This window comes from Ylistrum balloti, unplaced genomic scaffold (assembly GCF_031769215.1).
Source record: "Ylistrum balloti isolate Yb309-2 unplaced genomic scaffold, AGI_CSIRO_Ybal_v1 Utg370056, whole genome shotgun sequence".
Classification (NCBI taxonomy): domain Eukaryota; kingdom Metazoa; phylum Mollusca; class Bivalvia; order Pectinida; family Pectinidae; genus Ylistrum; species Ylistrum balloti.
Genome location: NW_026782106.1, coordinates 1,975,812 through 1,993,837, shown reverse-complemented (window position 1 = coordinate 1,993,837; position 18,026 = coordinate 1,975,812). Strand labels below are relative to the sequence as shown.

At 37.4% G+C, this 18,026-nt stretch overlaps 1 protein-coding gene across 1 annotated transcript in view; it reads right to left on the bottom strand.

Moving 5' to 3' along the window:
• Window positions 1-17,246, bottom strand: part of LOC132549399 (polyamine-transporting ATPase 13A3-like) — a 50,136-nt gene extending 32,890 nt beyond the window's left edge. The window contains exons 1-3 of the mRNA XM_060213326.1: window positions 17,174-17,246; window positions 7,900-7,985; window positions 2,576-2,743 (exon numbers count right to left, since the gene is read on the bottom strand). Coding sequence (XP_060069309.1) covers window positions 2,576-2,743; window positions 7,900-7,985; window positions 17,174-17,180 — 261 coding nt within the window. The 5' untranslated portion in view covers window positions 17,181-17,246. The remainder of the gene's footprint in view (window positions 1-2,575; window positions 2,744-7,899; window positions 7,986-17,173) is intronic.
• Between the last annotated feature and the right edge of the window lie 780 nt (window positions 17,247-18,026).

Here is an 18,026-nt window from a genome sequence, read left to right as displayed (position 1 = left end):
CTTAACACTGAGAGAAATGTGACATCCTGGAGCAATAATGGAGAGGGGGTTAAAAATGTATACTTCACAGTTTTCATACAGCCATGGTATGTCCCAGGTAAAGGTTAAACAAGTGTCTAATAATAAACATATCTTTGTAAAATAAAGGACTCTCTGGCCCTAGTGGGGTTTAATTAGATCCCCATAACAAATTTCATAGCTTTTGGTCAAGAGGTCAACTTTGCCCCCAGCAGGGCTAAGGTTTTATATTTTCCTCACTACAAAATTCTTTTCAAGCAGGAAACATGCCATTTAGGAAAGTTTAGTTTTTAATCCTTGTGTGTTTTGAGAACTTAAGTTTAAATTTAAAGGTGAATTTGAAAAAAAGACATCATTCTCGTCATTGATCGTAGTTTGTCATTCTCATTTTTATTGTGTTTATCTGAAAAGTTTCTGTTTACAATTAACAACCTCCCCGTTCTATTTAGGAGTGTGGTAAGATTTTACAGCCAATTTGATTGTTCAGTATTTTGTATTCCCAGCTTGTTGTACACACAGAGATTGAGAAAAGGATGATTTTTTTTTTCTTTCATTTATTGTTAGTTCACTAATGTTTATTTTTCATACCTTCACAGGACAGAAATATCCACATTTAAAACATTTACGACGTATGACTCATGACGAAACATAATCACAATAGGTAGCTAGAGACTTCCTCTCAGATGACAAAAGGTGCATACAAGATCTTAGGCTGCTATTTATACAACTACATGAGAAGAATTCTTAAGAAACTTAAAGTGATTCCAATAAAATATATAGTGAAGAAGACTGGTGTTTTACTACCACAGAACCACATAAGCAACTGTACATGCTTTCATAAAAAAGACAATTATGTCAACTATAATAAAAAATTATCCCTCCTCAAAGACAAAAAGCATCAGGGACTTGACCTCAACAATTTTAACTTAAATTCATTAAACATGATTAAGGTATCTACTATCAATACAATAGAGCTGCACCAATTCTAAAACAACATTTCCATTTAAAGATTTATCCCTTTTTGGCCCATATCTATATAATATATTACAAGCAACTTTGGGTCCCCTTCCCCAAAGGATCACTTTCGCCAAGTTTGATCAATATCCATGCTGTGGTTATTGAGAGGAATTTGAAAATGTAAATTGTTTACGATGGACTGCAAAAGTCAAAAGACAATCAAAATTAAAAGTCACGTAAGACTTCACCTCAGGTGACCTCTATACGCCAGGGCCTGTATTCATGAAACCATTCTCATGCTCAAACATAGATTTTCTGCTCAAGCAAACTTTTTTATAATTCACCTTAATCATATAAAATAATACAAATGTCAAATATAAACATGAAATGTAACTTTGACTTGAATTCCTTTCAAAATTGTTTTTAAATCTTCGGCAAAATAAGTCTTATTTATTAATTTTTAACTTAAACAAGACATAAGGCTTGAGCACAAAATTCATGTTTGAGCATGGCCCAGGTGTTACCATCACCTCTCACGCTGCATAAATAAACTTTATTTGTTTTACAACAATTGCTAAACAAGTTTTTTCCAACTTATATTTATAAATGGATGGAAGTGCGCGAAGGGTCTTACTGTGGGAGGAAACATGAGTACCAGGTGATAAATCATGAGATCGGGCAGGTGACCCCCAACACCTTTTCACATCAGTTGTGGGAATCAAACCCTGGATGTTTAGGTGAAAAGCGAGTGTAATACTACTACGCCACCCAACCACTTTCACACCCCTGGAAAAGATCCTGGTGAAATTAAAGGCAAAAGTGACATAATATGACCAATCACAGACTGATGGCCTCCCTTGAAGATTACATTGAAGGAGAAACACACACCTTCAAGGCCATTACATTATACTATTACGCGACCTCAACATTCATTTGATGTACTTCAAAAGATCAACCTTGTGTTTTGGTATCAAGGATTGCATAGACCATCAAATACATGTGTACTTATTAATTAATTCTAAAGCATACCTCAGAATGAATTAAAATATGTTATGTCAATCACCTGCAGTAACATATGATATGTAAGGTAACCAAATACAGAATTGTATATCTGGTGAGAAAAATTCTGATTTCTTTTCAGATTTTGGTTTTGACATTTCCAATTTCTATTTAATCATCAGCCATTAGATCCTCAATAAATGGACCATTATACCAACAAATAACCTTTCTGTTCTCAAAAAGATCACGTCACCTTGTCTATTTCTGTAAGAAATGGAGAGAAAATCTTCATGTGATATGATCCTAACAGTCTGGGGATGTTGACCAGCCATGAATGACTTACCTTCACCCACTACAGCCAAGATATTTAATAACAGCTAAACAATGATAATAACTGGTAAGGTCATGAATATGGTGGTTGTTATTTTCAATATTGTGTCCTTGACAATGAGTATTGACCTTGTACCCAATGAACAACACCTATAGAAAACCACAACGGTAGACCTTGGGATCTGCTAGCTTACACATTCACCCCACAACCTAAACCTTCATTTCTCTATAATATTTGTATATTGACATTAACTCATGACCTTGAACTCACCTTGAGTACAACGACAGTGGCTGTTGACAAGGAACACTTGGTATGTGTGGACCGTATCATAAGATGAGGAAACCAGTAGTAGAAAAGTCGCAGCAGACCGACTGTGAGGATGATAAATATCCAAACGATGATTGTCCACATGATACTTCTCTTGTATCCATGGATTTCCTGTGTAATATGACACAAACTTTAACTTTATGAGACCTTGATAACTGTATTTAAAGGCAGTATCACTCATCCATTGCAATTAAAAAAAAGAAAACACTGAGAAATGAGTCCCTACCATCTGATGAGATGACCGTCTATATAATTCTATCTCTTACTTCAACTTTTAGGTGTGAAAACTGTTATTTCACCTGAATCATAAAGGTAATCTTGCTAATTGGTATACAGGTGTTGTAATCCTTTCTGAGTGTGAATAACATATCCTATTGTATAATTACTCATCAAAATATGAGTTTCAAAAACTTCTAATTGAAAACAGTGGTGACTATTAGAAGGAAATAATTCGAGACTTTGCCAAAATATCTAATGCTTCAAATTGGGACTTGAATATTACATAAGATATGGATAACTATGATGTATCTCTGGTGTCTTGCCAGGGAGGAGAAGTATTTAAAGATGACCTATAATGAGAAATTGGGGGTGGGGTGTTAAAGCTGTTACTACAAAACTATATTGTACAAGTGGGCTAAAAAGTATCTTATTTGTATCATACAGGCTCAGCTATTTCTTGTCCAGCTACAAGCACTCACAAGTCATCCAGAAAGAAATTCTAAATTTGTCTGAAAAAACTATGATAAAATGGTGTACAGAAAGGCATTACATGACATTTAGAATTCATAATTAAGAGATGTTCATTCTTAACTATTTTTATCAATTTTTTCATATTAAGTGAAAAAGTTGGAAAAGAAATATGAAATGTACTGGCTGTATACAGAATATTTACTGACAAGTGCGTTTGCATTAAAGTTAATACTTTTATCAGATCAGCTTAACTCCTTTATCCAGAATACCTGTATTCAACAACCAGTAATACTGTAACCCCATTTTCAATGACAATGACAAAGGAAAAAACTATAGCAAACATAAAACACATTTAAATTCTCTCGACGTCTCTGAACAACGTCAACGACCTTGTCAATGACCTGATAAAAACATGTGAGACATTATGTCACCCTGACAAAGTTTGAACTATTCTTTTCTAACTCGTTGTATTTTTGGGTCACACTGACTTGTACAAGGCTATCCTTGTATTAACTGAACAAACAAGAAAAATCTCCAGTTACAGAAATTTCTAAAGAACCAACAACCTGTTAATATGTTATGTATGTGGAGTTTCATCTTCTAGGCTTTTGGTGAAAACCTAGTGGTACACAGAGGTCTCTTAAAAGTAGTAAATAGCTAAAAAAAATGAAAGAAGATCACTAACACCTGTTTTGACATCAACATGTCAAATATTCAAAATGTAAATCAACAAAAACTTGGTGTGCATATTGTGTACAGATCATGCATACATCATGTGCACATCATGTAAACAATTTGTGTGGTATGGTAAAATGGTTGGCTAATATTACAGATTGACAATTAAATGGAAAATTTGTATAGTTATTATTGAATAGCAATCACATAAACATTAAAGTTGATTGGTGATTATATGAGATATTTTTAATTCAACAGTTTTCAAAATGACACTGGACCTGCATTAACTAGTCTATCCTATATAATTTCACACCTCAGACAGTGGTAAGTAGAGGTGCCTCGAGGAAACACAAGATTACCTGTATACGGGTATCACCATCTGACCCTCCTAACCCGGATTGATGTAGTGGTATCTAGACTTACAACTTACTACCTGACCCTCCTGACCACGATTAATAAAGTGGTATCCAGACTTACAACTTACTACCTGACCCTCCTGACCGTGATTAATAAAGTGGTATCTAGACTTACAACTTACCACCTGACCCTCCTGACCACGATTAATAAAGTGGTATCCAGACTTACAACTTACTACCTGACCCTCCTGACCGTGATTAATAAAGTGGTATCCAGACTTACAACTTACTACCTGACCCTCCTGACCACGATTAATAAAGTGGTATCCAGGCTTACAACTTACTACCTGACCCTCCTGACCACTATTAATAAAGTGTTATCCAGACTTACAACTTACTACCTGACCCTCCTGACCACGATTAATAAAGTGGTATCTAGACTTACAACTTACTACCTGACCCTCCTGACCACGATTAATAAAGTGGTATCTATACTTACAACTTACTACCTGACCCTCCTGACCGTGATTAATAAAGTGGTATCTAGACTTACAACTTACTACCTGACCCTCCTGACCACGATTAATAAAGTGGTATCCAGACTTACAACTTACTACCTGACCCTCCTGACCGTGATTAATAAAGTGGTATCTAGACTTACAACTTACTACCTGACCCTCCTGACCACGATTAATAAAGTGGTATCCACAACTTACAACTTACCACGATTAATAAAGTGGTATCCACTTACAACTTACTACCTGACCCTCCTGACCACGATTAATAAAGTGGTATCCAGACTTACAACTTACTACCTGACCCTCCTGACCACGATTAATAAAGTGGTATCTAGACTTACAACTTACTACCTGACCCTCCTGACCACGATTAATAAAGTGGTATCTAGACTTACAACTTACTACCTGACCCTCCTGACCGTGATTAATAAAGTGGTATCTAGACTTACAACTTACTACCTGACCCTCCTGACCACGATTAATAAAGTGGTATCCAGACTTACAACTTACTACCTGACCCTCCTGACCACGATTAATAAAGTGTTATCCAGACTTACAACTTACTACCTGACCCTCCTGACCCTCCGGCCCACGATTAATAAAGTGGTATCCAGACTTACAACTTACTACCTGACCCTCCTGACCACGATTAATAAAGTGGTATCTAGACTTACAACTTACTACCTGACCCTCCTGACCACGATTAATAAAGTGGTATCCTTACAACTTACTACCTGACCCTCCTGACCACGATTAATAAAGTGGTATCCAGACTTACAACTTACTACCTGACCCTCCTGACCACGATTAATAAAGTGGTATCCAGACTTACAACTTACTACCTGACCCTCCTGACCACGATTAATAAAGTGGTATCTAGACTTACAACTTACTACCTGACCCTCCTGACCACGATTAATAAAGTGGTATCCAGACTTACAACTTACCACCTGACCCTCCTGACCCTCCTGACCGGGATTAATAAAGTGGTATCCAGACTTACAACTTACTACCTGACCCTCCTGACCGTGATTAATAAAGTGGTATCCAGGCTTACAACTTACTACCTGACCCTCCTGACCGTGATTAATAAAGTGGTATCCAGACTTACAACTTACTACCTGACCCTCCTGACCACGATTAATAAAGTGGTATCTAGACTTACAACTTACTACAAGAACCTCCACACCTATATTAAAAAATAGCTATCTAGACTTACAACTTACTACCTGACCCTCCTGACCACGATTAATAAAGTGGTATCTAGACTTACAACTTACTACCTGACCCTCCTGACCACGATTAATAAAGTGGTATCTAGACTTACAACTTACTACCTGACCCTCCTGACCGGGATTAATAAAGTGGTATCTAGACTTACAACTTACTACCTGACCCTCCTGACCGTGATTAATAAAGTGGTATCCAGACTTACAACTTACCACCTGACCCTCCTGACCACGATTAATAAAGTGGTATCCAGACTTACAACTTACCACCTGACCCTCCTGACCACGATTAATAAAGTGGTATCTAGACTTACAACTTACTACCTGACCCTCCTGACCACGATTAATAAAGTGGTATCTAGACTTACAACTTACCACCTGACCCTCCTGACCGGGATTAATAAAGTGGTATCTAGACTTACAACTTACTACCTGACCCTCCTGACCACGATTAATAAAGTGTTATCCAGACTTACAACTTACTACCTGACCCTCCTACAATAAAGTGACCACGATTAATAAAGTGGTACTTACAACTTACTACCTGACCCTCCTGACCACGATTAATAAAGTGTTATCCAGACTTACAACTTACTACCTGACCCTCCTGACCACGATTAATAAAGTGGTATCCAGACTTACAACTTACTACCTGACCCTCCTGACCGTGATTAATAAAGTGGTATCTAGACTTACAACTTACTACCTGACCCTCCTGACCGTGATTAATAAAGTGGTATCTAGACTTACAACTTACTACCTGACCCTCCTGACCGGGATTAATAAAGTGGTATCTAGACTTACAACTTACTACCTGACCCTCCTGACCACGATTAATAAAGTGGTATCTAGACTTACAACTTACTACCTGACCCTCCTGACCACGATTAATAAAGTGGTATCTAGACTTACAACTTACTACCTGACCCTCCTGACCACGATTAATAAAGTGGTATCCAGACTTACAACTTACTACCTGACCCTCCTGACCACGATTAATAAAGTGGTATCTAGACTTACAACTTACTACCTGACCCTCCTGACCACGATTAATAAAGTGGTATCTAGACTTACAACTTACTACCTGACCCTCCTGACCACGATTAATAAAGTGGTATCCAGACTTACAACTTACTACCTGACCCTCCTGACCACGATTAATAAAGTGGTATCTAGACTTACAACTTACTACCTGACCCTCCTGACCGTGATTAATAAAGTGGTATCTAGACTTACAACTTACTACCTGACCCTCCTGACCACGATTAATAAAGTGGTATCTAGACTTACAACTTACCCTGACCCTCCTGACCACGACCTTACTCCTGACCACGATTAATAAAGTGGTATCTAGACTTACAACTTACCACCTGACCCTCCTGACCACGATTAATAAAGTGGTATCCAGGCTTAAAACTTACCACCTGACCCTCCTGACCACGATTAATAAAGTGGTATCTAGACTTACAACTTACTACCTGACCCTCCTGACCGTGATTAATAAAGTGGTATCCAGGCTTAAAACTTACCACCTGACCCTCCTGACCACGATTAATAAAGTGGTATCTAGACTTACAACTTACTACCTGACCCTCCTGACCACGATTAATAAAGTGGTATCTAAACTTACAACTTACTACCTGACCCTCCTGACCGTGATTAATAAAGTGGTATCCAGGCTTACAACTTACTACCTGACCCTCCTGACCACGATTAATAAAGTGGTATCCAGGCTTAAAACTTACCACCTGACCCTCCTGACCACAATTAATAAAGTGGTATCCAGGCTTAAAACTCACCATCTGATCCTCCTGACCGGGATTGATGTAGTTGTATCCAGGCTTCATGGCAGGTGGGCCAGCCTGGCCAGTCTTTATCTTCACATCTGAAGATTATCAAGGATAAATTTTAATTCTTACAAGAATTTAAGACTAATGTACCTTAATTTAAGTATGCTTCAGACAGAATTTGGACAATATTCTGTATTTGCTGACAAACAAGATAAAAGAAATTAATCAATTTTCCCATTTGGACCCTGTTCCTTTGGCTCTAGGTGGGTTAGACCAGAATTTACAACTCACTATAATATTTTGCAGGTATCCAGTTCACTAATGTTGATTAACTACCTGGTTTAAGAAGTAATAAATATCTCCTATCCGGAGTTTGATTAGTACAACTAATCCCACTGGTAAATCACCTCTATGAGGCTTCACTAAGATTCCTATCTATAACAGGGTTAAAAAATTCAGAAGAACAGACTGAAGGACCATGCTAAAGAGACAATATGAATTCTGTACATGGATGGTGCAATAAATATGATTTAATTGATACCAGCTGTGATTTTTTTTGTATAATGTTATGTGCACATGCATGTCAGTGATGACAGGCTGGCTGTTTGAATGCAGTTAATTTACACCCGTAATTATGAAAACTGTGGCACTTAGATAACATGACCAGACTAATTCAATTATTGCAGTAACAACTTTAATTGTAGAGTTATAACAAAAACAAACAAATTCTAACTAATTTGATTTATCCTTACTTCATTTCTCAATCATCATAATATCCTGTAAATTAAGACAAAAAGATATTTCACTGAACATACATGGTGTAAAACTCAATTTTCTGAAAGATAACTGCTATCCAAGTGTGAACTTCACTAAACACTCTGTATGATCACTACCGTACCTGTATGACCCTCACTAAACACTCTGTATGATCACTGCTGTACCTGTATGACCTTCACTAAACTCTCAGAATGATCACTGCTGTACCTGTTTGACCTTCACTAAACACTCTGTATGAACACTGCTGTACCTGTATGACCCTCACTAAACTCTCTGAATGAACACTGCTGTACCTGTATGACCTTCACTAAACACTCTGTATGAACACTGCTGTACCTGTATGACCCTCACTAAACTCTCTGAATGAACACTGCTGTACCTGTATGACCTTCACTAAACTCTCTGTATGATCACTGCTGTACCTGTATGACCCTCACTAAACACTCTGTATGATCACTGCTGTACATGTATGACCCTCACTAAACACTCTGTATGAACACTGCTGTACCTGTGTGACCCTCACTAAACTCTCTGAATGAACACTGCTGTACCTGTATGACCCTCACTAAACTCTCTGAAGGAACACTGCTGTACCTGTATGACCTTCACTAAACACTCTGTATGAACACTGCTGCTGTACCTGTATGACCCTCACTAAACTCTCTGAATGAACACTGCTGTACCTGTATGACCTTCACTAAACACTCTGTATGAACACTGCTGTACCTGTATGACCCTCACTAAACTCTCTGAATGAACACTGCTGTACCTGTATGACCTTCACTAAACACTCTGTATGAACACTGCTGTACCTGTATGACCCTCACTAAACACTCTAAATGAACACTGCTGTACCTGTATGACCTTCACTAAACTCTCTGAATGATCACTGCTGTACCTGTATGACCCTCACTAAACTCTCTGAATGAACACTGCTGTACCTGTATGACCCTCACTAAACTCTCCGAATGAACACTGCTGTACCTGTATGACCTTCACTAAACACTGTATGAACACTGCTGTACCTTTATGACCTTCACTAAACTCTATGATTGATCACTGCTGTACCTGTATGACCCCCACTAAACTCAATGTATGAACACTGCTGTACCTGTATGACCCTCACTAAACTCTCCGAATGAACACTGCTGTACCTGTATGACCTTCACTAAACACTCTGTATGAACACTGCTGTACCTGTATGACCTTCACTAAACTCTATGATTGATCACTGCTGTACCTGTATGACCCCCACTAAACTCTATGTATGAACACTGCTGTACCTGTGTGACCCTCACTAAACTCTCTGAATGAACACTGCTGTACCTGTATGACCTTCACTAAACTCTCTGAATGATCACTGCTGTACCTGTATGACCCTCATTAAACACTCTGTATGATCACTGCTGTACATGTATGACCCTCACTAAACTCTCTGAATGAACACTGCTGTACCTGTATGACCCCCACTAAACTCTCTGAATGAACACTGCTGTACCTGTATGACCCTCACTAAACTCTCAGAATGAACACTGCTGTACCTGTATGACCCCCACTAAACTCTCTGAATGAACACTGCTGTACCTGTTTGACCTTCACTAAACACTCTGAATGAACACTGCTGTACCTGTATGACCTTCACTAAACACTCTGAATGAACACTGCTGTACCTGTATGACCCTCACTAAACTCTATGAATGATCACTGCTGTACCTGTATGATCCTCACTAAACTCTCTGAATGATCACTGCTGTACCTGTGTGACCCTCACTAAACTCTCTGAATGATCACTGCTGTACCTGTTTTACCCCCACTAAACTCTATGAATGATCACTGCTGTACCTGTATGACTTCACTAAACTCTCTGAATGATCACTGCTGTACCTGTTTGACCTTCACTAAACACTCTGAATGAACACTGCTGTACCTGTATGACCCTCACTAAACTCTCAGAATGAACACTGCTGTACCTGTTTGACCTTCACTAAACTCTCTGAATGAACACTGCTGTACCTGTATGACCTTCACTAAACACTCTGTATGAACACTGCTGTACCTGTGTGACCCTCACTAAACACTCTGAATGATCACTGCTGTACCTGTTTTACCCCCACTAAACTCTCTGAATGAACACTGCTGTACCTGTGTGACCCCCACTAAACTCTCTGAATGAACACTTCTGTACATGTATGACCCTCACTAAACTCTCTGAATGAACACTTCTGTACATGTATGATCCTCACTAAAAACTCTGTATGAACACTGCTGTACCTGTATGACCCTCTGAATGATCACTGTTGTACCTGTGTGACCCTCTGAATGATCACTGCTGTCCCTGTATGACCCCCACTAAACACTCTGAATGAACACTGTTGTACCAGTATGACCTTCATTAACTCTCTGAATGAACACTGCTATACCAGTTTGACCTTCATTAAACTCTCTGAATGAACACTGCTGTACCTGTATGACCCTCACTAAACTCTCTGAATGAACACTGCTGTACCTGTATGACCCTCACTAAACTCTCTGTATGATCACATCTGTACCTGTATGACCCTCACTAAACTCTCTGTATGATCACATCTGTACCTGTATGACCCTCACTAAACTCTCTGAATGATCACTGCTGTACCTGTGTGACCCTCTGAATGAACACTGCTGTCCCTGTATGACCCACACTAAACTCTCGGAATGACCACTGCTGTACCTGTATGACCCTCTGAATGATCACTGCTGTACCTGTATGACCTCACTAAACTCTCTGAATGAACACTGTTGTACCTGTGTGACCCTCACTACACTCTCTGAATGAACACTGCTGTCCCTGTATGACCCCCACTAAACACTCTGAATGAACACTGCTGTACCTGTGTGACCCTCACTGAACTCTCAGAATGAACACTGCTGTACCTGTATGACCCTCACTAAACTCTCTGTATGATCACATCTGTACCTGTGTGACCCTCACTTAACTCTCTGAATGATCACTACTGTACCTGTGTGACCCTCACTAAACTCTATGTATGAACACTGCTGTACCTGTATGACCTCACTAAACTCTCAGAATGAACACTGCTGTACTTGTATGACCTTCAATAAACTCTCTGAATGTTATGTACAATGTATTGGTCACATACTTCATTTATAAACATTTTTGAAATTCATTTTTATTTTACAAATTTAATTTATTTTTCAAATATGGTGAAACAAGCTATCAGCTTATATTAATCACTCTTGGTAGTTACTGTGTTAGGAAACCAGAGCACCTGTAGAAATCCAATGTAGTATGGCATTTAGCGACCCCTGTGTCTATTCCATGTCTGCTCAAGGAATTGAATGTAAAATATCTTGGTGAAAGGCAAGTGTATTACCGTTGCACCAACCGACCAACTATTTTTAATATTTACATAAAGATTATTTCATCTTTTAAGCACATTTTTATATGTCATTTGTACTGCACCGATGTTGTATATCTATCCCTAACTTCTGATGGTATGTACATTAAAAGTCTCGGGTAATAACTTTGATTTATAGCACTGTGGTAAAACCCTCTTCAAAAATCTGCTACTTTGTAGTTGCCTGGATATTTCATGTATTTTCCGTACCTCACAATTTTATTACATCAGAACATCCCGTTCAAATAAATACACTGCATCTACCAGGGTATATATTACATACACTTAGCCATCAGTTAGGAGCCAACAATATGTATATTGTATGTATCAGTATTAAAAGTTTAATGTATAAAAAAAATTCCTTTTGTAAAAATAAACCTTTTTCATGTATATACCTTGTAATGTTTTCTTCTGTTTGGTGGTATATGCCAATAAGTAATACACTCAAATTAATGATAACCTGGATTAAACTGAGGTACCCTGTTCTCTAATAAAACACAAGTTTACTTTACCACATAAACATATCTTTTGTATATATATAACTGGTATATCATACTGTATTAAAAAAATGGCACATCAAAAATGGACAAATGCTGAAAGAGAACAAACATCTGGAAAAATTCAGTGTTATATGAGATACAGGTAAGTAGCTGCATTCTGTCATTTCACTGTTAACGTATCATCTGAAGTAAACCTGGCAGACCTCAGGAAGTGTACAGATAGAGAAGACAGATTTCTGTAGGAAAGGCAAGTCCCGTTTACCACTGCCAACATGTTCAGATGACAGTTGAACATCAATGTTTGTGCCACCATACTATAAACAGACTTTTGAACAATAGACAATTTCTGATGTATTTCTCAAATAGGGATTTCTTGGGGACAAGTAAATGGTCTTCCTCTATTGAGTGAAAGGCACAAAAAAGCAAGACTGCAATAGACATGAAATATTAGGTCTTTTGAAAGAGTCCACAGGTCTGATGACAGCCATCTATGACTTCGGCCTACAGCAGGATCCTTGTTTGGAGACATAGAAGTATGGCATACCTTAAGAATCACTTACAAGGCAAAAGAGCATTTCTTGTTGTGTGGCATTACTGTTTGGGGATGTTTTTCACTAAACTGTAATCTCCACTTGCAGGTCCCTGATGGAACTTTAAAAACAGCAGATTCAATTGTTCACCATTTTGATTCCCATCCATTGCCAGGTTGACCTATACTAATGGATAATAATGCCAAACCACACAAAGCCTACCTATTGTAAGACAACAAGAAGTGATAGAGATGCTCCTCTGACCGGCTGTGTCACCAGACATGAACTTAATTGAGCATGTGTAGAACTATCTCACAGGAATATCCAAATGCTAAATAATTGGAGAATTATGAGCGTGGCAAATGTTTCCTCAGAACAAGCTTCGGCATTTGGTCAAGGGATTGAAACAATGGTCACAAGAACTGACCAGAAGTGTGGTACCCGATACTGACTCTTTCATACCCAATAGAACTCGTTAATTAGTAAATCTACATAATCAAGTTACATGTTTTGGTGATTTTATGATCTATGTGTTAATAAAAGACAGTTAAACTCCAACTTTTTTTTCGACTTTTGGAAAGCCTTTTTGAGCACGACTTTCTAAAACATCCTGTAGAGTTGTCATAGAATAGTTTTTCTTGAATACAATGATCAAAATTAAGCCCAATCCAGGGTATGGGTGGTCCCTAACTTAAGGCAAAGTGTAATATTATCAATGTACTTGTGCAATAGGGAAGATGTAATGAAAAATACCACTCCACACAATCAACCAATTGTGTAATGAATATGATTGCTAAGTCATCAGAACAGAAGCTGGGAAAAGTGTTAATGTTATTCTACAATCAATAAAACTGACAAATCCTTGTAACCTTTGACCTACAAACCTTAATATGAACCCATGCATTCATACCCACCAAACCGTGTATCAAACACGGTCATGGTAGCCTGTAAGAATAGAAGCTAATGTACACGGAAAGCTGAACTAAAGCATTACTGGTATCGTCTATTTAAACAACATATCACATGACAGTTGGCTGATGGGACCAACAGACAAACAGCATAAAAACAAGGCCTTCCATACACCAACATGTTAAATTTACAATCTGTGAGTTAATACAATTTCTGATAAAAATCTTGTTATCATGAAGGGAGAAATTTTCTTCATACTTTAAGAATTTAATATGAATGTCGAAGTTTTCAATGCATTATAATGATCCAATATTACAAACAAATATTTTCCAATGATAAATTTACTTAATTCTTATTAAGTTCAATGAAAACACGATACAAGCCATGTAATGTTATAATTATTGTGTAGACACTGTACACATTTACCTACTGCAGAAAAATAAAAAATCCTGATCTTGCTCATAATGATTCAGTGTGTGATTTGACCGACACAATGATGTCAGGGTTGACATTAACAGTGAATAATAAATATATCAAAGACTCACCTCTTGTCATTTTCATATCATTGGGGAATTTCTCTCACCGTTTCATTTCCAGATTAAGTCCGTGTATATACTTACAAAGAGTATTTTAAGACAACACAACTACTCCTACACATTCAGATACAGTATAACATAAATATCTGATATATTCAGGCGTCAGTGTACAATTCTGTAAGTGATAGCAGTGCACTCGTTATCTAAATACCAGAACAGAATCCTGTACAAGTGTAAGACTCTGGGTAACCTTGAGTACGGTAAACTGTATGGTATTACACTGTTAAAATTTAGGTTATTCGAAATCATTCAGGTGTGAAAAGTTTCTTCATGAATTGATGGATACACATCAACATGAAGGATATTGACGGTAAAACTAGTTGGTTTGTGTATATATAACAAAGGTGAAGCCCAATGACAGAACTCTAACATCAATGTACACCTTAGAGGCATGCTCAATAGGACTAACATGTAAAAATACCTGTGCCAAGTCACATCAAGTTACCAGGTTATGTAAATTTACCTATAAGTTAATCATAAAAGTAAAGCACAGAATAATTATATACTACCTATATACCATCAGTATTACAGCTTGTGCTAACTCATGGGGTTCAACAGCAGAATACAATATAGGTTTCCTGATACTCTAAGTTCTGCTTGGTAAAATCAGTTTCTTGATCAAGAAAATGCCTGCAATAACCTTTGACCCTTGACAGTGACCAACGATCACCTTGCTAATTTTTTGGTGTAGAAATTTGTACGATACTACATGCATTGGGTAAACATTAACAAAATCAGCTGAGAGATTTTCTAAATGACAATAATCTTAACATGTTATTAGGTGAAGAACTTGGGTACTATGGGGTGAATATTGATTCTGAATGGGATGGGAGAGACCACTACATGCATGTAAAGAGGTGATAAAAAGTGGTTTAAACGTTGACCTTTAACCTTGACTGATGACAACCAATATTTCATCAGGTGTAGGACTTGATGGTTTGCTACTTAAATTTGTTATGAGGCTATAGTGAGATATCACAAGCCTTTTATTACAGAGGTAGTCACGACTGATCAGCATTTGATCTTTCCCCTTGGCTGGTGACCACCAAGATCTAATAGAACTTACCTGTGTTAATACATTGTATGCTATGGTGTGAATATGAATGTGAAATCTGTGGAAGGAATGATGAGGTAACTGATACACAAGCTTTTTATTACAGATGTGATCACCACTGATTGACATTTGACCAAGTACGTTGTAATTTTGCTGATGACCACCAAGATCTATTTAGGTGTAAAAATCGCATAAGGTAAATATAAACTAACTCTGTTGAGAAATTCTCAAGATTTCAAACTGGTTCTGAACAAGACTATTAACACTTACAATACAATACAATTGTATGGATCCAACAATACATTGTGGGACATAGAAAAAAAACCTTCTCAAGCACAACTTTTGCTTAAAAACATTCCTATACCCCAAGGTTCTATGGAATTTATGTCTGACCTTAAACTTTTGGCAAGGTACTACATTTATCTGTCAATAAGTGACTTTGCTTGGTAATAAGCCCACCTATATCACAGTGCTGTTTAGCAGTCCACTGAGCTTCCTCGATATAGCTATGTCATTTATTGTTGTCATATCTAATATTATTAACAATGATGGATAAATTGGTTTTAAGGGAGGAATTAATTTGATCAATGTTTTGAAAATGGAGGCGTGTTATGGTGAGATGAAATATACATTCACAACGATAACCTTCATTACATCACAACATTCTAACACACAACAGGATCATAAGTGTATCACATTAATTTTTAAAAGCCTAAATCATCAAAACTTTTGAATGTTTAACACGTGATCAATGGACGAATGTAAGACAGGTTTAACAACTGAAGGAAAGTAGACACTTATCTAAATTTCAAGCCTCACAGATATTTCATAAAAATCTATGCCAGCTGATAGTTTTATGCACACGAGACATCTGTGAGCAGTTTATCTGGTTTATTTAGTAACAAATTATTTTGATTGACTTTTACATTAAAGCACACAACTTCACAGAACCTCACTGATACTGGATCAGGTATACCAGTCAACATGGTACTGGATCAGGTTTACCAGTCACCATGGTACTGGATCAGGTATACCAGTCACCATGGTACTGGATCAGGTATACCAGTCACCGTGGTACTGGATCAGGTATACCAATCACCATGGTACTGAACAAAGTACACCAATCACGATGTACAAAAGTCATGATGAACAAGTACACCAATCACGATGCACAACATTGTACAAAAGTCATGATGAACAAGGTACACCAAACATGATTGATGAGGTACACAGTCAGGATGGACACGGTACACCAGTCAAGATGAACAAGGTACACAAGCTAAATAAAGGAGTAGCAGAGTTGTCAAGAGAAAGAAAGAAAGAACACAGGCATGAAATTTTGTGACAATTACCATACAGATTGACGAAAAGAGCACAGAAGGTAACTAGCCAAGGAAAGGAGCACCACAGATAATTTCAAAATGTTTTGTACTGCAATACACTGACCTTTGAAATGACGAAGAAACTTTGAGTGAAAAAAGGACGAGACATATTGACTTCAATATGGTGGTTTTTTTACCTGTCATTGTTTCAGTTATGAGCTGTGAGTGCCAGTGACTTTTTCTCTCATATGATTGTAAAATCTCTTCTGATCACAACGTTCGTCATCCAGGATCTACTTCTGCTGCACAGAACTTCAAAACTAGGAGTATCTGTTCTTTATGGCTGTACATCCAAAATCAGTAATATACTGCTTCCATGTATATGAATGTTATTGAAGATGACAATCAAACTCTTAAGTACTGATCCTATATATCAAACACTGACTGGGACGCTGTTAACCACTTTTTACCTGTATAGAAAAGAATGCACCTTGAACTTTCTATACCAAAATAAGGCCAAATCAAAAAAATTCTGCTGCATTTTTCTATAGCCATACATCTTGCCTATAGTTTCTAGTGCTCAATCTTCTTTCTTGTCCATTTAATTAAAAACAATCATTATATCATGGTATATATTTCTTTCACTCTAGACGTCACTTTTTCAAATTCAAAAAAAAAAAAGAAGTTTATATTTTTGTAACTTTTAGAAAATAACTATAATGAGACGGAAAGAAAATCATGCTGTGTATAGAACAAGTTTGTGTGACCTGTTTTTACCACACGAACAAGAGGCCGATGGGCCTTAATGGTCAGCAGAACATAAAAAATACATACCCCAAATAGGCCTCAATTGCCCAATTACTCTACAGCATACAAAGAAGACGTTGTAAGTTCATAAAGACATTTCCTGCAAACTTGAAATCCTTTTCCTAATACATGCTATCACAAAAATACCATGCCCCTGCTTGTTGAAAGTAGAAATTTTAATATCTCAAACACATTTGACCCTGAAGACCATGAAAGCAGATCACCATCAATGATTTAAATAAA